Source organism: Diceros bicornis, chromosome 24 (genome assembly GCF_020826845.1).
Source record: "Diceros bicornis minor isolate mBicDic1 chromosome 24, mDicBic1.mat.cur, whole genome shotgun sequence".
NCBI lineage: Eukaryota > Metazoa > Chordata > Mammalia > Perissodactyla > Rhinocerotidae > Diceros > Diceros bicornis.
In genome coordinates this window covers 51,927,741-51,950,515 of record NC_080763.1, presented here as the reverse complement: position 1 = coordinate 51,950,515, position 22,775 = coordinate 51,927,741, and the positions used below count along the sequence as shown (strand labels likewise).

Below are 22,775 nucleotides of genomic sequence, written 5' to 3'. Positions count from 1 at the left end.
CTGTAAGCCAGTCACGGTGAGGGTGAATTTCTGAGGATCATGCATGTTCTCTCACCCAATGTAGTGGGAACCATGTTCACTGAATTCAGAATTCACTGGCAGTGACACAGAGAGCAAGCAATAGATACTTCTAAAATGCATGAGACTGTCCCCTGAGACCAGGTGCTGGCCCAACATAGAGAGTGCTGAGGAGCTTCATCAGCTGTCTGTATGTGGTCCTGAGAAGGGCTGGCAATTCCTCAGTGTCCACCCCAAGGGACAGAGTCCTGAGGCTCACAGAGTTCTTGCAGACACTCAGTTGTGCACAGGAAAAAAGCAGGATTAGCTCTCTACTGGCCATGACAACAGTGCTGGGAAAGATGACCATCTCAGCAGACATGTGTACCTTGTCCCAATAATAAACTGCACAGTTAGTGTTATGAATAAATCTACCTCCAGAGCAACGATGGAATATGCCTATGAGTGAAGCTGTTTCTGGTGAAGAAATGTTCACTTCCGTTAAATGAGCCAATAAAGCTGTTATGAATTACGATAAACATTGGAATCTACCCAGCTTTGTATGAATACAATGTGAAAATTACATTTAGCTGATATCCCTGAATTTTGAATATCCATTAAAGAAACACGAGATAATGCAGAGGGGAAGTGGATTGGAATGGAAGTCTGACAATTTAGAGGACTCTGGATGTGAGGTGGGTATTTGATAAATGAAGATACCTACATCTCCATGGGAGTAGGGGCACAGTGACTCTATTCCCAAAGCTGCCGTTCACCCCTGACCTCATCCAATCTCCTGAGCAGATCCTTCAGCACATTCCCTGGACTGGAAGAAAAGGCCCTGGGCATGGTGAGGGGCAGCGCAGAGAAGACTGAGTTCTCTGAAGGCAGAGTCAGCATCCCCCTCCCAGGGGAGCGCCAGAGACAAGGACTCTCCTAGATTCTTTCTCCTTTTCATAGAAAGGCACCTCCCTTATGCAAATTTCCACTAGGGTCATCAGATGAAAACAAAGTACACAGTCACTTAAATTCGGGCTCCGCCTCACCCTTGAACATATTTTCTGGATCATGGATCTCATCTGCAGGAACATGAATCACCTGTGGTTCTTCCTCTTTCTGGTGGCAGCTCCCAGATGTGAGTGACTCCGGGACTCAGACATGGAGATATGGGGACGCTGCATCTGAGCACTTGACTCGCTGTCTTTCTCTCTGTCCCCAGGTGTCCTGTCCCAGGTGCAGCTGCAGGAGTCGGGACCTGGCCTGGTGAAGCCCTCACAGACCCTCTCCCTCACCTGCATTGTCTCTGGTTTCTCCTTAACCAGCTATAATGTGGGCTGGATCCGCCAGGCTCCAGGAAAAGGGCTGGAGTTCATCGGTGTTATATGGAGGAGTGGAAGCACATACTACAACCCGACTCTGAAGTCCCGACTCAGCATCACCAGGGACACCTCCAAGAGCCAAGTTTATTTAACGCTGAACAGTGTGACAGGCGATGACACAGCCGTGTATTACTGTGCAAGAGACACAGTGAGGGGAAGTCAGTGTGAGCCCAGACAAAAACCTCCTGCAAGAAACAGGAGGGGCTGGGCTGCAGGGGCTGTTCCCTATACCAGGGGGATCACAGGACCCATCAATTCTGTGTTTCGCCCCCAGGATCAGGAGCAGATAGAGGTTAAGTGCTGCTTTCCTGTCAGGGTTTGGGACTTCATCACTGTATAGCAATTTCTCCTGGGAACTTCTCTGGACTCATGATTCTATGTTTACCTCTTCAGTCTCTGACTAAGAAACATCTGTTGTAACAGGAGAAAACTATACTCACATGCAGAAAAGGCAGAGACTCACTTACAGTTGATTACTCCTGCCCATAAATTCCATTTATCACAGCTTCTTATATCAGCCAGCTAAATGTATAAAAGAGACTCTATTGGACTCAACAATGCAGCACAGCACAGCACAGCACAGCACAGCTCAGTTCAGTGTACGAGCCAGCTAGCAAGCAGGAGAATAAAGTGCAGGCTGGACATCCAGCAACAGAGGCATTGTGATTCCAGAGTAAGAGAACAAAGACCCCCAGTGGCAGTGATTTAATTGACACGACATTCATGGCACCAACAGCAGTTGTCACCCTGCAAAGGCAGAGGGCTCCACACCAGGACTTGGTGTGGATGTCCAGTCTGATGACAAACACACACACTAAGGGAATATGAAGCATCTATTAGGTTCATGATTGCAATCTCTGGGAAGAGCAGGGCAGACCTTTCAGCGAGTCAGAATAAATGAATTGACAAAGCCAGGGAAGAAGACCTGCTGAGGGTTTTAATTTTGGTTCAGGGGTGGGAGCAGAGTGAGCAATTCCGCTTACAGGAGGGTCTCATGTGCTTTCAATCCCCCAATGACAGTCAGTGTGAGTCCAGACACAAACCTCCCTGCAGAGAGACAGGAGGGGCTGGCTGCAGGGCGAGCTTAGGACGCCAGGCACTGAGTCAGCCCCAGGAGCAGGTGCAGAGAAGGTTCAGGGCTGGTTTCCTGTCAGGGTCTGTGGTGTCTCTTCTAAAAGTTTCTCAGGGAACCTCTCTAGATTCACGTTTCTGTGCTTATTACTTATTCTTCAATTAGAAAAGTTTCTTGTAATATGAGCATAAAAGCATAGTTTCACCTGTAGGGGCAGAAATGACTCTGCCTGTGGTCACCAGGATCAGAGTCCTGAGAGAGCTCAGGGGACCTGGTCATTCTTTTCCTTTCAGACTCAGAACAGTGACCTCAGTGGGATTCCCTGAATAGAATGGTCTGTGGGTGTCAGGTTACAGCCAAGAGAGAGTCTGGACCAGGGTCAGTGACCTATAGAACCTAATATATGTCATATCTGACCCTCCGCCTCAGGTGCAACTGTGCACGTCAGACTCAGAACTGATCTGGGTCTCTCTTTTTCTGCTAGTCCATTCTCTTCCTCCCTGGTCTTTGCTCTCACATCTCTCTTTTCTCCTTCTGCTTCCCAAATTGGAGGATGTGGTTCCTAAATCCTGGGGGCAGACCCCTTACCTGGAACTCATGTGTGGCTCAGGCTGTGGATCCTGCAGCACGGGGGAAAGGCTGGTGGGACTTTCTCAGTCTCCACTGACCAGAACCCTCCCCCTGTCCTCTGTGCATGGACTCCACTGGGAAATGCAAGTGCACATGAGTAGCCTGGATATCATGATGGTTTTGTCAATATGGAAGTTGGATGTAGAAGTGATCCTGTTCTGCTCGCACTGTCACAGTGTCACCTCCCTCACCTGTGGTTTTGGGGAGAGCTGAGGATGGTCACCCTGTGCTCTGAGCTCTGTGGGATTGTGTCCAGGTCTCCGTGGACTGTGTCCTTGTGGCTCCAGCAGGATGACACAGCACCCTGGGGCTGACTCACTGCTGCATGAAGTGACTGCCCCAGATGACCATTTGTCCAGGAACTGCCTGGTCCTCTCTCCACTGCTCTCTCTGACTCTCCTTTCTTGTATATTCCCTTCATTCCTGATGACGAAATCACTAATTTCGTGTTATGCAATCACTATGAGGAAAGAACACATTTCATTTATTGAACAAGCATTTGGCTCTAAACCACATGTACTTTATGAAATATTTCTCGCAGATTTGTATTCCTCCACCATGGGGGATTGGGGTGGAAATTGAGGCACATCTTTCACCTCACAGAGAGATGTCCCTTCTTGAGGAGCTCCCGAGTCTGATTGGAGATACACAAGTGTCCTCATTTCAAGTAGGAAAACCTGGATTCTCTGTGAGGGAGGCTCTGCTGTCTTCCACGAGCTCTGCAGATTTGTTGGCCTCAGAACCAGGGTCATGGGTGATGACGCCTCATTGTGTGTCACAGGTTAGGAGGGCACAATAGGACAACTTAGGGCCAAATTTTAATAGGGTTCTTTCAGAGGTTTTTGTTCTATTTGGCTGCTTGCAATCTTTCCTTTTTCCCTTCATTCTTTTTCAGAATTAAAACACATTTCATTCATGTAAAACCCATGAAAAATGCCAGCAGGGCTTGGTGAGCTCTCATTAGGTAGAGTCATCATTGTGTAGGATGCTGTGGGGTCCTGGGGTGACTCCAGGATGATGAGCCCTTGTCATGTGGGTAGACATTGTGACAAAGAAGGTCATTGTCCTGACTGATGAGGATCAGGACACTGGTGACTGAGTTCTCAAGGGTTTGTGCCTGCGCACCACAGTCCACCCAAGAACAATAGAGAGTGCACTTGACCTGAGGTGGTGAGAATTCTCACTAAAGGAATTAGCACAGAGGTCAGCCTCATGTCTCCCAGGAGGGCTTGTCATGTGGGGAGGAAAAGGCTGTTCCATGATCCACTGTCATCACAAGTGCAGGAGAATGCTGCCTTGTGGGGCAGCTGCCACTGGGAGGACCTGTTACAGGAACTCTCCTGTGCATAGAGAGAGCACATATGTCAAAACTGCACAAAGTTAACAACATAAATGAATGTGATTGTGTTTATTTGTCAAGAGAAAGTACAAGCATAAGAAGATGAACACAAGTCAACATAGAATTTCATCTTCACAATGTTCACAAACATCATAACTTTTAATATTAATTTATTAAAGAAAATAACATATCAGTTTTCTCATGATAATAGTTCTAGGCTAATAGTGTAGTTTCAACTACATCGTGAGTGCTTATAGTGTATATATGCTGATAGGGATTGGTTTTCTTTTCAATAAATTTGTTAAACTAAGGTTGAGAGGATGTTGATGGGGCACAGAATAGAATACATTATTGAAATACATAATGGTAAAATATCTGACAGTTGCTTATTGAATAGAAACTGTATTTCAACACGATTGGATTGGGGACAATGTGTAGGACCACAGAAGTAGGTTGCAGTAAGAATTAATGAGACACCATTCATTCAGTCCAAATTTAAGAACAGCCTCCTTCCAGTTGCTAAATAGAGAAGCAGTGGGATAATCACCCCTGTTGTAAACAGTTCTTTTAAAATGGGTGTAAATCCTTGAAAGTCCTTTTTCCATTTTCATTGGGCTGAATTAACTATTTACAATGGGGTATGGCCAAAGAACCCTATTTTGTCAAGTCAATGTGTAAGTGCCAAAGCAATTTTAATTAAAGCCGTTACTCCTCAGGTCAGAACACCCATGCTGATTATGGGGTGTTTTAAGGCAATGGGTGGAGAGAGAAGTCAAGATGGTGGCGTAGGTGGATTCTGAGCTCCCCTCCTCCCACAGACACAGCTGATTTACAACTACTCTTCAAAAAATTACCCCTGAGACAGAACTGACAACTGGATAAGAGGAACTCCTGCAGCCAACGACAATCCTAACTGAGGCGGAAGAGGCAGAAAGTCCCCTCTGCAGAGAAAAACACCACCTTCACAAGCTGCAACGCAGAGCCTGTGTAGAAGAGGCACAAAGACAATCAGCATCCTTTTCTCTTTCTGGTATAAATTTTTTTAGTAAGTTTGGGATTTAAAATTGGGTCAAATTCTACGTTGCTTTTTCGTTATTTTTTATTCTCCCCCCCGACCAGTATCCAGTTCTCTTTCTTTCCCTGAGCCCAGTGTCAGTCCCAGGTGAGGCTGAGTCAACACACATAACTCATTCTAAGACATATTAATAAATCTGGTTGTGCCCGATGACCCTTCATCTATTCTGTAATAGATCCGTATCACCACACCCCCCTATTTCATACTACAAACATGTAAATCCTTGATTTTCACATCTAGATCATGTTTGCTGACTCCATATTCAATCTAGAATCTTGCCTTCCCTCCTGCTATGTCTACCCTCAGGAGAGATTATCCATGAAAAGCACAGACCTGTTGTGGATAAATGTCCAGGACACAGTGTGTACGTGGATGTCATGTCTGACCCCACAAGGGCCTCCCTTGAGCTCCATTCTCTGCCTCTGTGAGCAAAAGCGAGAAAATAAGACAGGCTGGAAACAACAGCTAACCCAGAATTCACGGCAGATGCCGTGTGCTGGTGGTGATTGAGGTGCTATAAAGTCCAGCTCAAATCACAAATGCTCAGAATGGGTGGAGCACAGAGCTGGTCCCTATCTCACAGAACAACCACAGTGTAACAACGTAACAATGCCTAGAGGGGATGAGGACCCCACCACAGGAGAGTGTACCGGCAAAGAAGGCAGGAGCTGTGCTGGGCTCAGCACTGAGGAAGCGAGACCCAGGACCTGAGTGGATGAGGGAGAGTCGAGCTGAGATCAAGAAAGGGCATGAGGGAGGAGGGTCTGGAAGGAAAGAAGCTCTGGGCTCAGAAAGCGGGACCAAAATTGACTTGTTTCCAAGGATGCTCAAATACCAAATACCAAGGACTCTCCTTTCCCGGGTTACACAGAACATGAACACAAAAGAGGAGACACATGCAGGGGTCTGGGACGACCAGGGTGAGCCAGACCTCAGTCCCTCCCCACTTATAAGCACAGGGCTCCCCACATGCAAATTTTTCCTCAAGCTCTAGGATAAAATCCGCTCTTGGGCTGTGGGTGCTCACAGCTCTCTCCACAGACAGGGCTGAGGTCTCTGGGGAAAGCAGAGCTGTGGTCCAGAAGAAGGTGAGACTGTTGGGTTTTCTCCTTTGCCTGGTGACGGCTCCTCAAGGTGAGTGTCTCAGATGTCAGATCTGGGTCTATGGGGATGTTGGTGACTGCACGTGACTGACAGCAACTGATTATCCTGGTCCCCAGGTGTCCTGTCCCAGGTGCAGCAGCAGGAGTTGGGCCCAGGACTGGTGAGGCCCTCGCAGACACTCTCCCTCACCTGCTCTGTCACTGGATTCTCTATCACCAGTGATTATGATTGGAACTTAATCCCCTAGCCCTGGGGAAAGGGCTGAAATGGATGGGAGTACATAAGTTATGGTGGTAGCACATAGTACTGCCCATCTCTCAGGAGCCACATCTCCATCTCCAGAGACATGTCCAAGAACCAGTTCTCCCTGCAGCTGAGCTCTGTGACCACCGAGGGTACGGCCGTGTAATACTGCGCAAGAGACACAGCGAAAGGAATTCAGTGTGAGCCCAGACACAAACCTCCCTGGAGGAGGTGCTGGGCTGAAGGGGGCGCTCAGGACCAATAGGGGGCGCTCAGGACCAGCAGGGGGAGCACAGGACCAGCAGGGGGCGCTCAGGACTCAGCGAGCACACAGATCAGGTGCAGGAATCAGGTGTGAAGGGAATTCTTCCTGGAATCAGCGATTTCTTCTCCAAGCTCTCAGTTGCCCCCAGGGATGATGCGTGTTTAGTTCTTCCTCTAATTTCTCATTCTATCACTGCTGTCAACAAATGAGGAAGTAGCAGTGCAGATGAGACATCACCAGGGACTGGGGACCTCTCCTTCCCCAACTTCCTGGAAGTCCTGTTTTTCTTCTTGACAGTGGAACATTCTGAGGGCTCGCATTTTCCCTGTCATTGGGCTGCATTTCCCACAACCAGCGGCACCAGCACAGTCCATGGACCTGTGTGCTGAGCTCAGTTTCTCTACTCCCATGTGCACACATTGTCTCCACATGGGCCTTTCCTTCAGATGGGCACCTATTGACCCCACGGGGTTATGATCAGGCCCCCCCAGGACCTCTGCACCACTGGGTCTCTGTCTCTCCCACAAGGCTTTAATCGCTTGCTCCTTGTTTACTCGGGTGGTTGTGGAAACCCACCCTAACCTCACCCTCGGCCTTCTACTGTCTAAATCCTCGCTGAGTCTGTCCTATACCCTGAGCTCCATGGGCTGGAGCCCTGTTCACTCTTCCCAGCTCTCCCCACAGCACCAGGCTCAGAAGGGAGGGTCAATAGAGATCTGGGCATTAATGTGCCCCATTCCTCTCCTAGCACCTGTCTAATGACTCTGTCCATTCGTGGACGCCCAGTGCAGGCTGCACTTGGGTGGTGTGAGGCTGGCCTCATCTGCCTTGCTGAGTCCGTGTGTCACATACCGTGATTCAAGGTCACACAGGCACCACTACAAGGCAGGCCAGTGTCAGTGGGGGCACATCGTCTGCTCGTGCACCTTATGACAGAGGACGTCCAGGGGACTCATCAGCTACAGAGCATCGTGTTGGACCCCACATGAGTGGACATGGTGAGAAAGGTCTGGGGATGGAGTGGGTGTGCTGGTCACCACTCCTGTCTCAGTGACCAGCCCCGATGTACAGTCAAGTATTTGTGGGCCAAATTTATGGAAAAGACATGAAGTAAAACTGAGAGAGATATCTACAACTGGAATATATTTAGGAAAAAAATAATATAGTAAAAGCAAAAAAGTTAGGTGTACTAAAGATATCGGATAAAGAATAGAGAACAATAGAGTGTTACTCTCAGTATAAACATTTTAAAAATATTATTTTCTTTATACTCAAATTCTCTAAAAAGTATTAATTGGATTGTACACTTAAGAAGCTAACCACATAAAAACTTGCACACATGTAATCAGCAAGCTATATTCTGATATTTACACTTAAAAAAGACATTATAAGCACTGCACGGTGCTCTCATTGTCTGTCTTCATCTTTCTGTTCTCATCTTAGAACAAAGCACTGACCTTAAATAAGAGCTCTTCCTCCCGAAGTCATTGGAGAGTGGAAAGAAACCTTGATCATGTGCCCGTCATGCAGCCTGCATGGCTCAGAGTGACCACTAGGGGACATGTCACTTCCACAATCCCTTACCAGGACATCTGATGGAATCAGACCCAATGGGTATTACAAGAAAAAATAGACACTTTCTTGTTGCAGAATTAGGCTAAAGATTTGGGAGTCTTTTAAAGCTATTCAACAGGAAAGAATTGAAAAACAGGAATTGTGCCTTACTTAGAAGTGTAATGCTCTGTTCTCACAGTCATTAAATTCTTAATTTGTAAAAGTGGACACCAGATTTATTTTACACGGGGTCCTGAAATTGTGTAGTCGGTTCTGCTGGTGACTTTAGCTTTAGACCTATGTAAGGGGTCTTTGATGTAATGTCTTTCCATATTTGAGGATATATGCATTAAAAGAATTAGAAACAGAGTAGATGCGATGAGAAGATTAGAGATTTTTAATTTGGTAACCTCAAGTGTTGGAATTTCTTTCTGGGTTGAATAGAATAAGGAGCATTTTGATCTTCCCACAAAAGTAGCCTCCTCTTTTATTCTGAAGAACATTATTTATTTATTTATTTATTTGTGAGGAAGATCAGCCTTGAGCTAACATTGGCCAATCCTTCTCTTTTTGCTGAGGAAGACTGGCCCTGGGCTAACATCCATGCCCATCTTCCTCCGCTTTATATGGGATGCCGCCACAGCATGGCTTGACAAGCAGTGCATTGGTGTACGCCCAGGATCTGAACCAGTGAACCCCGGGCCACCACAGCAGAGCGTGCACACTTAACCACTTGCGCCACCGGGCCAGCCCCGGAAGAACATTTGTATATCCACTACTCATGGGGATGGTCCAGGATCCCTCCTCAAAGGTGAACAGGATTAATTCACTATATCATGTAAGCTACTTCACCCATTTAGATCTGTGTTTTATGAAGCTAGCAATACCCTAGTCAACCCACATTGTATCCTGGATAAACATGAGTTTATCTACTATGTGAACGAATAAAAACTGATCAAGTGAGAGGTCCAGAAGAATTCACAAACTAGATCCACTAATTTATAGATGCTGTCACACAGCACACAGTGATACAGCCTCCCAAAATCAAAGCCTAAAGCCTGAGCCAATAACAGACAGTAGCTCAACCCAGGGTCTAGAGAGGAATCTCGGTTCTCGTGTCCTGGTTGCTCAGGAGTTCTGAACAAGGAGCTCCCTGAGGTATGACGATGTTTTCAAGGCATCCCCATGATTTGTACCAGAGGATAAAGGATGTAATCAATTCCCCTATATTAATTGGGAACTAGAATGGAGCAAGGTGCTGCTGCTGGGAATGCAAAGATGCCCCCCACTCTGTGAAATTCTGCCCCTTTCTAGTAAGGTATAACATACACATGCCACATGACCCAACCACTCCAATTCTTGTTACATAACTGGGGAGAGAAGACCTGATGTTCAGTGCATACACATAACAGGACTGTACTGTTTACATCAAGTTTCTTTAAGAGGATAGGTCTTATGTTAAATGATGATTACGTTGATGTTACTGGTTGTAATGATGTTTCCGTGGGTGTATACTTATCTCCAAACTCATCAAGGTGTACACATTAAGTATGTATAATTATTGGCAAGCCAATAATATCTCAATAAAAAAAACTTAAAAGATATGTTTACGCAAACACCCAGATATTTACAGGTGACTTAAGCAAAAAACAATGCATGCAAGACCATGGGTGACTCTTACGTGCATTACCCTACATGAAGGAATCCAACCCCAGAGTCTACACACTGGTTGTTTCCATCCACACACTGTGGGATCTGCAAAACTAAACGGACGTAAAGACAAGCAGGGGTTGCCGAGGGCTGTGGAACTGAAAAGGGATTGGAAAGAAGTGGAAACACTGTGTTTCTTTGCGGTGAATGAAGTATCCTCTAACTTGACTATGACATTGCTTACATAACTGTTTGCTTACCATATTAATATGATACTTCAGCAAGTCTAATTGTCATGCTTATATGTTAATATTAATAAAATTATATTCAAAAAGTTTTGTCTCAAAATTATGTATTCTAGTCAGTCTTAGCTTTGTGATTTTTCAATGGCTATGGGTAGCGGATACTTTCTAAAAATAGACAGATAACTTAGTGTAGCTAATGAAACTGAAAATCTAATGTAGGACTCCTGGGTTGAGTGGCTGGGGTGGATTAGAGGTTACAATCTTTAAAGAATGAAATCAAGATAATCAATGTCTCAAGTTTGGGAAGTTAATGTTTGTAGGTTCTTTAGTCAATACAAATTGTACTGAGTATTGTTGACCAAAGGACAGCAGACTCATTGGTAAATCCTCACGGAAAGACAGGGATTTACCTGAAGGAGGACCGCGGATGATGGACACGAGGAAGATCCTGCTAGGCAGAAGGGTCACTACATGAGATTTAAACAATCACAAATATTTGAGTAGAGGAACAGTGATAAGGACACACCAGGACAGACCTCTTGTTGCTCAACATCCCAGACCCTAAGACACCTTGAGAGGTAGGGCCCTGAGACCACCAGGAAGAGGGAGCATCAAGACCATTGAGGGTGGTCTGGTCTTCAGGGGGTGCTCTGGACACTCTGAACATAGGACCCAGACTTAGGGGTAGGTGCAGAGGTAGGCTGGGGAGTGAGGGGTTTCCTGTGGGAGTCTACATTCTCCTTTCCTATGAGCACATCAATGTCTTGGTCCCATCTTTATTCTCCTGCCTCTGAGCCCCAATTCTCATATAACACTAGATACTGAGAAAATTTCTAGATACTGAGGACAATTTCTCCTGTGCCATCCTCATTTCCATATTTGGAAGATGCTCAGTTTTAAAATACATAGCCTTTGTTTTTAATTTTACATTTTGTCCATTTAAAAGTGTCTTTCTGATGAAATTAGGGTTCTCTGACCTATATTGTAGGCTGTCTTAAGGAAAGTGTGTGCACAGAGCTTTGGACAAAATTACACAGTCTCCAACTTCTAGCACGAGGCATCTCCTGGCTGCCTACGTGGAAAACGTAGCTACTCAGATAAAATCAATGTCACAGCGCTCAATGGGAGAGGAATATGGTCATGAAGACTCTCCCTTCTTTCACAATTATATATACATATATGCCAAAGTTGCTATGAAAACATGGATTTCTGTATGAAAGTATAAGTTCAAAAAAGGTAGTGATTCTGGGCATTTTTATGCATTTCTATGAGGTGATTAACCATGATGCAAAACCCATGACATGTCTCTGCAGTGGCCCCTCAATGTTCTTTCATTTGTGTGTGGAGTCTACTCGTCTCACTCAACGTTTACTTTATCAGCCTGTGCCTTCAGGACTGTGAATGTTGTCTGTGCAATTTCCAATCAGACAACTGAAGTTAGATCCCAATACCTTCCAGGGAAGCCCCCGATCATTTTTGACAAGGTGGTTGTTTGAATGTTGTCCACTCCTTGCCTAGTTACAGAAGGATTCTGTGCTATATTAAAATAATCGTTATAGCATTTTTCTATAAAACAATTCCCTCCGGCCCACATTCTCTCCCTCTGTTAATTGCCTATTTATTGGTACAACTCTGAGTTGCAGAATTGTAGAAATGGATTCTTGTACTAGCAACTTGTTAGGACTTGTTCCCAGTAGAAAAACTCAAGGGTGTGAGGTCAATAGTGCAGGTAAATGGAAGGAGATGAGCACAGGTGTCATGACTACAAATCCCCGGAGAGGAGCCTCATTCTGCCCTGCAGAGGGAATCTGCAGGGTGGACATGGCTCAGAATTGTCACCCCTGAGACAAGGCAGCTGGGGTTTCACATTCCTGCTCATGTGACTAACGGTGAATAAATGCGGACCATGGGTGGGGCACATCTCATCGAGTGTGTAATCATATGCTGGCTTCAGGTGAGTGTTGGATCAAGGATACCTGTGGGGCCACCTGAAGTTTTCAACATATGGTGTCTTCTCTGATACCAAGAGCACAAGATGGATGGAGCACAAGACCCACCTGGAACTCATGTATCACAACAATACAACAAGGTAACAAACTCTCAGCTTGATGAGAACCACATCAGAGAAGAGATTACAGGGAAAGAGAGCAGGAGCTGTGCTGGGCTCAGTATGGGGGAGTCAAGACTCAGATCCTGAGTGGATGGTGGAGAGTTAGGCTGGGGCCAAGGTGGGGAAGGAGGGGTGCAGGCCTGGAGGAAGGTAACTCTGGTCTCATAAAAATGGGGAGTCCTCAAATCAGTTTAAAAAGAGCCTCAAATCCCAAGTGTCCTCACATCACAGACTCAAAAGTCACCTACAGGAAAGAGAAGAGATGCCCACAGCGTCCCTAGAAGGACTGTGGACACTAATCTCAGTCCTGCCACTTTTATAAGGACAAGTCTCCCCACATGCAAATTTCTCTTCAGGCTCGAGGGTAAAATCCTCTCTTTGGCTGTGGGAGCTCACAACTCTCTCCTCAGACAGGGCTGAGGTGTCTGGGGAAAGCACAGCTGTGGTCTAGAAGAAGATGAGACTGTTAGGTCTTCTCCTTTGCCTGGTGAAGGCTCCCCAAGGTGAGCGTCTCAGATGTCAGATCTGGCTCTATGGGGATGGTCGTGACTCCACGTGACTGACAGGACTGATTCTCCTTGTCCCCAAGTGTCCTGTCCCAGGTGCAGCTGCAGGAGTCAGGCCCAGGACTGGTGAAGCCCTCGCAGACACCATCCCTCACCTGCACTGTCTCTGGAGGCTCCATTACAAGCAGCTATTATGGCTGGAACTGGATCCGCCAGCCCCCAGGGAAAGGGCTGGAGTGGATAGGGTTAATAAGCTATAGTGGTATCACTTACTACAACCCATCCCTCTAGAGCAGCAAGTCCATCTCCAGAGACACTTCCAAGAACCACTTCTCCCTGCAGCTGAATTAATTCGCTGACTGCTGAGGACACGGCTGTGTATTACTGTGCAGGAGACACAGTGAGGGGAAGTCAGTGTGAGCCCAGACACAAACCTCCCTGCAGGAGACAGGAGGGGCTGTGCTTCGGGGGGTGCTCAGGACCACCAGGGGGCGCTCAGGACCCACAGAGCACAGGGTCTTGGTCAGAAGCAGGTGGAGGGAGGGAATGGGGAGGAGCTTCCTGTTGTGATCAGGGATTTCCTCTCCTCTCAACCTCTCAGCTGCCTCTGGGAACATGTCTCACTTTGTTCTTGTGGCTCCAATTTTTCACCATATCACTGCAGGCGAGAGAGGAGGGAGTACATTTCTTTGTTTACAAATGAGATACGACCAGTCACTAGGGCCTTTTCTTCAAGTTTCTCTATGACTTATTTTTCCATTGTAACAAACAAAATATCCTAGGGATTCTCATCATCCCCTGATTTGTGTTCTTGACTGAATTGGGACCAACACTCAAATGTGTATATTGAAGCCTGAGGCGCTAATGTGACCCTATTTGGAGATAAAGCCTTTAGGGAGATAAATAAAACTAAAAGCGGTCATGAGATTGGGGTCCTAATTCGATAGGACTGTTGTCCATATAAGTAGAGGAAGAGACACAAGATCTCTCTCTCTCTCCACTTGCACAAAGAGGAACGTCCACGTGAAGACACCACAAGAAGGCAGCCATCCACACACCAGGAAGAAAGGTCTCACCAGACTCCAACTCTGCCAGGACCTTGGCTTGGAACTTCAGCCTCCAGAACAGTGAGAAGATAAATAACGTTCAAGCCACTGAGTCTGTGGCTTATTGTTAGGTCAGCCTGAGCTGACTAACACAATTGGGAAAGATTGCCCCCAAACGCCTTCTCAATTCAGATACACAGTGTCCCTATTGGGCCTCTTCCCTCAGACAGGCAAATATCTGTCCCTAGGACGTTATGAGAGAACAATGCATAGAACAAGTGTACGTGTGCTACACCTAAGAAATGCAGTTCAAGGTCAGAAAAAAAATCGTGGAGTTGAGGACAAATCTTGCATGGGAAGATGAGCAATTCCAGGCCCTTTCTGAATAATATATTTCCCATCACCAATACAGGCCCCTCCTCACAAGTTCTACCCTGCCACATCCTGAGATCTCCACTGGAATGTGCAGGAAAGAGCAGACACGCTGGGGTAACACTCCGGTTCTCTACCCTCTGGATGAACGTCAAGTCATTCCATTTACAACGTCTCCCTGCTCTCCATTCCCCTGCCCTTCCCTCTGTAGACCCACCCCTCTTCCTGCTTGTCTGGAAATGAGAAGACCAGGCAGAGACGGTCCCAGAAGCTTTGTCCCCTGTGTTCCTCTAAAGTGAATAAGAAAAACACTCTCCCCTGGGGAAGGACAGATAGAGACCTCCCCTCTGCTCCCCCACGTATGTCCTCAGAGCCTCCTGCATTCAAAGCAGACACCAGTCTCAGGCTGAAAGGCCTGCCCTGGGCTGAGTAGCCCATCTCATTCTGACAAGAGCCCTTCACAGGAGCATGGCTGTGCTGGGGTGCTCCTCTGCCTGGTGGCAGCTCCCAGCTGGGAGTGTCTCAGGGATTTGAGGAAAGGGACCCGGTCATGTGGTTCATGGTGTGTTTTACTCCTTGTCCCCAGGAGCAGCTGCAGGAGTTGGGACCCAGCCGGGTGATGCTCTCACAGACCCTGTTCCTCCTGCTCTGTCTCTAGATACTGTTTAACCAGCTTTGGTGTGAGCTGGACCTGCCAGCTTCCAGGAAAGTGGCTGGAGTTGGTAGGTATGATATAAGGTGATGGAAGCACAAACTATAACCCCACTCTTAAATCCTGAGGCAGCATCACCAGGGACATCTCCAAGAGCCAACTTTTTTTAATGCTGAGAGGACGGAGAACTGAGGACACATCCCTGTATTGTTGTGGAAAACACACAGTGACGGGAAGTCAGTGTGAGCCCAGACACAATCCTCCCTGCACGAGGGGCTCAGGACCACCAGGGGACGCTCAGGACACCAGGGGGCGCTCAGGACACCAGGGGGTGCTCAGGACCCACCAAACACACTCAGAAACCTCCAAGGGGGCTCAGGACCACCAGGCAAGCTGGAGACCACTGGGGGCACTCAGGAACACAAGGAGAGCTCGCGCCTATCGGGGGCACTGAGGACCACCAGGGGGCACTCAGCATCCATCTCAGTGCAGATTCAATGGAGGCTGAGGTTTCCTTTCAGTCCATGGTGTTTCCTGTCCTTGCCCAGCAAAATTCTTCCCCATGATATTTTCTTGTTTCTTCCTTGTAACTCCCTGGTTTCTCTCAACTTTAAAGGTCAATTTAGAACATGAATCCCATTTTACTTTTAATCCTTCATTTTTCAGATGGCTTCTTGTAATAATTGTTCATAAAATTTTAGTGATGATAAATCAGTATCCACACTGCAATCTTAGTGTCATGTGAGAATTTGTGTTCCCTATGCTCTATCAGGTGTACGATAAACAATACTTCTCTCAATATAAATTTGGTGCATAACATGGTGCTGTGTTTCTTTGCTGTGCTTTTATCGCCCTTGCATGGAGAGCAAACACCACGTTAAGGGCTCATGTTGGCTCCTGGTGGTCTACACCTCAGACAGTTTCTCCTGCATCAATCTTTGCTCAGAGCCTTTGTCTTCCCCGTTGTCCACACAGTGGAGTAGCTAGACTTTCAGTCCACATCATCCTCTCCATGTCGGTCAATGGGTTCACGTCTCTTCGTTCTCACTGCCCTCAGCCACGCCCAGGCGGCTCCCGGTGCTCCTTAGAGCACCCTGCTGCAGCTGCAAACCACCCACCCTCTGGCGCCTTTTCTAGGTGCTGCAGACGGGACTTTCCACCTCACCCACACCCTTCTCCTTGTAGAGCAGGGTGGGCATCTGCTGCGCATGCTGCCCCCGGTACGCAATGTGGGGGTCCCTAGAGATCTGATCCTGAAGTAGAAACCCCTCGTGTTCTTTTAAACTTTCAGACCTCGCTCTAGCAGGTCTCAAGAGTGAATGTGTCCTGGAAATCCTAGATTGATTCCAGTTCCCTGTTGCTGGACATTCTACAGCCCTCGGGACTGCTGATAACCTCATAACTTCTAGAGTTTGTTTTGAAAACGACTGTATAAGAATTCCATCTGAAAATAAACCTTTTAGAGCCAGCCCAGATGCTCTCACTGCTTGGTGTCCCCAGTTCATTTCCAGATCTCAGAACTACACCACCCCTCTGTCAGTTGCCACGCTGTCATGGTGACTCACATAGGAGAAATAGAAGGACTCACAACTAGGATATGCAACCACGCACTGGGGCTCTGGGAAATAAAAGAAAAGAGGAAGAATGGCAACAGACATTAGTTCAGGGTGAGTCCATCCAAAAAAACAAAAGAAAAGAAACTTTTTGACTTGGAAATATTCTATTATCAATTTATGAAATTTACAATGTGCTTATTCAACTAATAAAGAATAAAAACTTAAAAGTGAAGATTTATCTCATCATTTATTAAATTTATTAACATCACTTATACTTGAAAACTATTGTTATGGCTTTAATGTGAAAGTAACCAACACAGCATAGAAATAAATACCTTCTCACACTGAAATAGTATATTTGGAAAGAATGACATTGACATTCAACTGCACTACATATGCCTTAAATATACCTGTTTATTGGGATTGGAATAGATGGAAATACACATGCAGAAAATAATTTTGGAACTTCACACTATAAGCATAACAAAGAGATGCCATATCAATAGATATGAATGGATATATGTATTAATGAAAACCTATTAATTAATACCTATGAATTCACAAAATACATATGATCCATTTATATACATTTTAGTAAATGAAAAGTAATCTAATGTAACACAAAGAGCAGGAGTTGGCTGTCTACAAGTTGGGTTAAGGGAAGACGCGAGAGGGAGGAATTACAAAGGAACAAGGAGATAATCTCAATGGTGATGGATTCCTTTACAGCCTTGATTATGGTGATGGTCACACAGGTGTACACATATGTCAATACTCACCAAATTGTACCCTTGACATAGGTGTGGGTTATTGTACGTCAATTATACCTCCTTAAAACTATTACAAATAAATGAATGAATAATTAGTGAGAGAGGGATAGAGTCATAGAGTGACACCAGATACATTAGAGACTCTCTACATTCTTTCAGTAAGCACTATAATGGCAAATTTATTTTGCCGTGTTCTGATCACAGGAAGGGGGTTCTGCAAACCTCACTGGGCACGTCCTGCTCTGTCATGGAGCTGGTTCAGGGTGGCAGTCAGGCCCAGTTAGGACCACAGGCCCAGATATTGGGCTCACTCTGACCTGAAATATGCTCTCAGACACATCACACAAACCCCCTATGGCTCCCTTTGTAGTTTTTCATCTGTGAAAGGGAGGTAAAGTTGATAGCTACATTACATGCTTTGTGTAGATATATAAAAATGATTAAAATGATGGGTTCTAAGTGTCTATCACAGAAGAATCTCATATCAAAATATCATATTTTCTCAAACACTCTCATTGCCACCAAACTGCCCAAAGACACTCGCTTCCGCTGTGGAGCACTGTCCACCCTTAGGGTGCTCAACACAGAGCCTGCTGCATAGTCAGAGGACATGCAAATAGGGCCCTCCCTCTGCTGATGAAAACCAGCCCAGTCCCCACACTGCAGCTCTGGAGAGGAGCCCCAGCCCCGGGATTCCCAGGTGTTCCCATTCGGGGATCAGAACTGAACACAGACCACTCACCACAGAGTTTTATCTGAGCTGGGTTTTCCTTGTTGCTATTTTAGGAGGTAATTTATGGAGAACAAGAGACATTGAGTATGAGAGAGGATATGAGTCAGAGAAACAGTGGATGTGTGAGAGTTTCCTGACCAGGATGTCTTTGTGTTTGCAGATGTGCAGTGTGAGGTGCAGCTGGTGGAGTCTGGGGGAGGCTTGGTGCAGCCTGGGGGGGTCTCTGAGACTCTCCTGTGCAGCCTCTGGATTCACCTTTGATGACTATGCCATGAGCTGGGTCCGCCAGGATCCAGGGAAGCGGCTGGAGTGGGTCTCATCCATTATTAGTATTTTTGGTAGCACATACTATGCAGACTCGGTGAGGGGCCGATTCACCATCTCCAGAGACAACTCCAAGAACACGCTGTATCTGCAAATGAACAGCCTGAGAACCAAGGACACAGCAGTGTATTTCTGTGCAACAGACACAGTGAGGAGAAGTCATTGTGAGACCAAACACAAACCTCGCTGTAGGAAGGGCTAAGGACCACCAGGGGGCGCTCATGGCCCTGAGCTCAGGGACCATCGCAGAGGCAGGTGCACATGGAGCTTAAGGGCTGGTTTCCTGTCGTGGCTTCCTTTTCATGTAACAGTTTCCTCAAGACAGTCTCTCTGGATTTGTGATTTTGTGCTTACCTCTGTGTTCTCTGGTTAGAAAAGTCTGTTGCAATAGAAGGAAAACATTCTCACGTGGACAAAAGGCAGAGAGTCTCTTACAGACACACTTGTGCCTAAACTCCAATTAATTATCAAAGCTTCTGAAGTAAGTCAGGTAAATCTATGAAAGAGTTTATGTTAATTTCACAATGCAGTACAGCATAGCTCAGTGCACAACCAGCCAGCAAGCAGCAGCATAAAGTGCAGGCTGGACATCAGGCAACAGAGGCATTATGAATCCAAAGCCAGAGAAGAAAGACCCTCAGTGGTGGTCACTGACTTGACACCATTCTCATGGTACCAACAGCAGTTGTCACCATGCCAAGGCAGAGAGACCCCCACCAGCACTTGGTGTGGAAGTCCAGGCTGATGACAAACACACACACTAAGGGAATCTGAAACATCTGTTAGGTTCATGATTGCAGTCTCTGGGAAGTGCGGGAAGGCCTTTCCACAAGTGGGAAATGCATTGATAGAGCCTGGAAAGGAGGCCTGCTTATGGTTTTAATTATGGTTCAGTGGTGGGTTCAGGGTGAGTAATTCCATGTCCGGGGGCCTCGTGTGGTTTCAATCCCCCAATGACAGTCAGTGTGAGCTCAGACACAAACATCCCTGCAGGGATTCAGGAGGGGCTGGGCTGCAGAGGGCGCTCGGGGCCTCCAGGCACAGGCACAAAGTTCAGGGCTGTTTTCCTGTCAGGGTCTGGGGCTTCCTCTTCTTATAGATTCTCAGGGAACTTCTCTGAATTCATTCTTCTGTGCTTGCCACTTATCCTTCAATTACAGAAATTTGTTGTAATATGAGAAAAACTGTATCATCTGAACAAATGCAGAGTGTCATCTGTGGAGGCAGAAATGACTCTGTCACTGGTCACCAGGATCAGAGTCCTGAGAGCGCTCAGGGGACCTGCTCATTCTTTCTCATGGAGACTCACAACAGAGACCTCAGAGGGATTCCGTGAATAGAATGGTCTGTGGGTGTCAGGTTACAGCCAAGAGACAGTCTGGACCAGGGTCAGTGACCTAGAGAACCTAATATATGTCATATCTGACCCTCCTCCCCATGTTCAACTGTGCACGTCAGACTCAGAACTGATCTGGATCACGCTTTCTCTGTTAGTCCATTCTCTTCCTCCTTGTGCTTTTTTCTCACATCTCACATTGCTCCTTCTGCTTCACCAAATGGAGGACGTGGTTTCTGTGGTCTAAATCCTGGGGGCAGACCCTTTACCTGGAGCTCAGGTGTTTCTCAGGCTGTGGCTCCTGTAGCACCTGGGAAAGGCTGGTGGGACTTTCTCAGTCTCCACTGACCAGGACCCTCCCGCTGTCCTCTGTGCATGGACTCCTCTGGGAAATCCAAGTGCACGTGAGTAGCCTGGATATAATGATGGTTTGGTCAAAGGAAGGTGTATGTAGAACTGATCCTGTTCTGCTCCCACTGTCACAGTGTCACCTCCCTCACCTGTGGTTTTGGGGAGAGCTGAGGATGGTCACCCTGTGCTCCGAGCTCTGTGGGATGGCGTCCAGGTCTCTGTGGACTGTGTCCTTGTGGCTCCAGCATGATGACACAGCACCCTGTGGCTGACTCACTGCTGCATGAGGTGACTGCCCCAGATGACCATTTGTCCAAGAGCCACCTGGTCCTCCCTCCACTGCTCTCCCTGACTCTCCTCTCATGTGTATTCCCTCCATCGCTGATGATGAAATCACTAATTTTTCGTGTTATGCCATCACTATGAGGAAAGAACACATTTCACTTATTGAACAAGCATTTGTGTGTAAGCCACATGCGCTTAAGAAATGTTTCTTCCAGATTTATAGTCCTCCATCATGGGGGATTTGTGCGGAAATGAGTCAAATCATTCACATCGTGGAGAGGTGTCCATTCTTGAGGAACTGCCGCCTCTGACTGGAGATACACAAGTGTCCAAATTTCAAGTAGAAAATCCTGGATTAACTACGTATGAGGCTCTGCTGTCCTCCACGAGCTCTGAAGGTGTGATGTCCTGAGAACCATGATCATGACTTACAGTGCCTCATTGTGTGTCACAGGTTAGGAGGGACAGAAGAGGGCACCTTAGGGCCAAATTTCAATAAGGCTCTTTCAGACGTTTTTGTTCTATTTGGCTGCTTGCAATCTTTTATTTTTCACTTAATTTTGTTTTTCAGAATTAAAACACATTTCATTCATATAAAACCCATGAAAGATGCCAGCAGGTCTTGGGGAGCCCTCACTAGGTAAAGTCATCATTGTATAGGATGTTGTGGGGTCCTGGGGTGACTACAAGATGATGAGACTTGTCATGTGGGTAGACATTGTGACAAAGAAAAAATGAAGAAATTCTTTGAGAACTATCTGATTCAATTAGTAAAAGCAGCAAAAGGATTATAGGTATCCCAGAAGGAGCAAAGAGAGACAAAGTAGCAGAGAGCTTATTCAAAGAAATAATAGCTGAGCACTTCCCAAACCAGGGGACGAAAGGGACATGCAGGTGTATGAAGCTAACAGAACTCCTAAATACCTCAGAGCACAAAGAGCTTGTCCAATGCATATAATATTAAAACTTTCAAAAGTCAATGACAAATAAATAATATTAATGGCAGCAAAAGAGAAGAAAATAACCTACTAAGGAACCTCCATCTTTCAGTACATTTCTCTGCACAAACCTTACAGACTAGGAAAGAATGGAATGGCATATCCAAAATACTGAAAGGCAAAAACTACCACTGAAGAATAGTCTGTCCAGCGAAATTATCCTTCATATATGATGGTGAAATAAAAGCTTTCCCAGACAAGGAAAGCTGAGGGAGGTCATGACCACTAGACTTGCCTTACAAGAAATGATGAAGGGAGCCCTCACACCTGAAACAAAAATGCAAAAGTTTACAAACTTGGACCAAGGAGTTAAATAGACAGACATATTCAGAAAACTGAAAATATATAGCAGAACAGATTAGTAAACACATAATTATGAAATAAAGGGTAAAGGGAAAGAAAGCATAAAAATTAACTAAAACCACTTCAATTTGGTCACAAACTCACAACACAAAAAAGAATAATTTGTGACTACAAAGACAGAAAGGAAAGAGGTGTGAGATAAGTTGGAAACTGCATAGGCTAATGGAGATACGAGGCTATCAGAAAATGGATTATCTCATCTATGAGATCTTTTATACAAACCTCACAGTAACCACAAAACCAAAAACCAAAGCAGATACACAAGTCATAAATAAACAGACACCTGTCACAGAAAACAATCAAACAGATATGGTACACAGAAATACAAAGGAAAAGAAACAATGGAAATATTGAACAACTGGAAAATAAAAGATAAAATGGCAGCATTAAAACTGTATATATAAATAATCCCTCTAAATATAAACTGATTGAATTTTCCAATCAAAAGACATAGAGTGGCTGGATGGATTAAGCAACAAGACCCAGTAATATGTTGTCCCCAGGAAACACATCTCAGCTCTAAACATAAACATAGGGTCAGAATGAAGGGATGGAAGATGATACTCCAAGGAATTGGTAAGCAAAGAAAGCAAGTGTAGCCATATTTATATCAGACAAAGCAGACTACAAGATAAAAAAGACAATGAGAGACAAAGAGAGGATGTATATAATGACAAAACGGATATTCCACCAATAATGTGTAACATTTATTAATATATATTAATATACTTGATACAGGAGCACTAAAGTATATATAACAACTATTAACAGACCTAAAGGGACAAAGTGACAGCAACACAATAGTAGTATGAGGCCTCAA

At 45.8% G+C, this 22,775-nt stretch overlaps 1 gene segment (V, D, J or C); it reads left to right on the top strand.

Moving 5' to 3' along the window:
- The first annotated feature begins 1,066 nt into the window (after nt 1–1,066).
- On the top strand, nt 1,067–16,501 carry LOC131421240 (immunoglobulin heavy variable 4-38-2-like). The segment is given in 3 exon segments: nt 1,067–1,132; nt 1,217–1,534; nt 16,425–16,501. Coding segments are annotated over 3 exon segments (441 nt in total).
- The last annotated feature ends 6,274 nt before the right edge of the window (nt 16,502–22,775 follow it).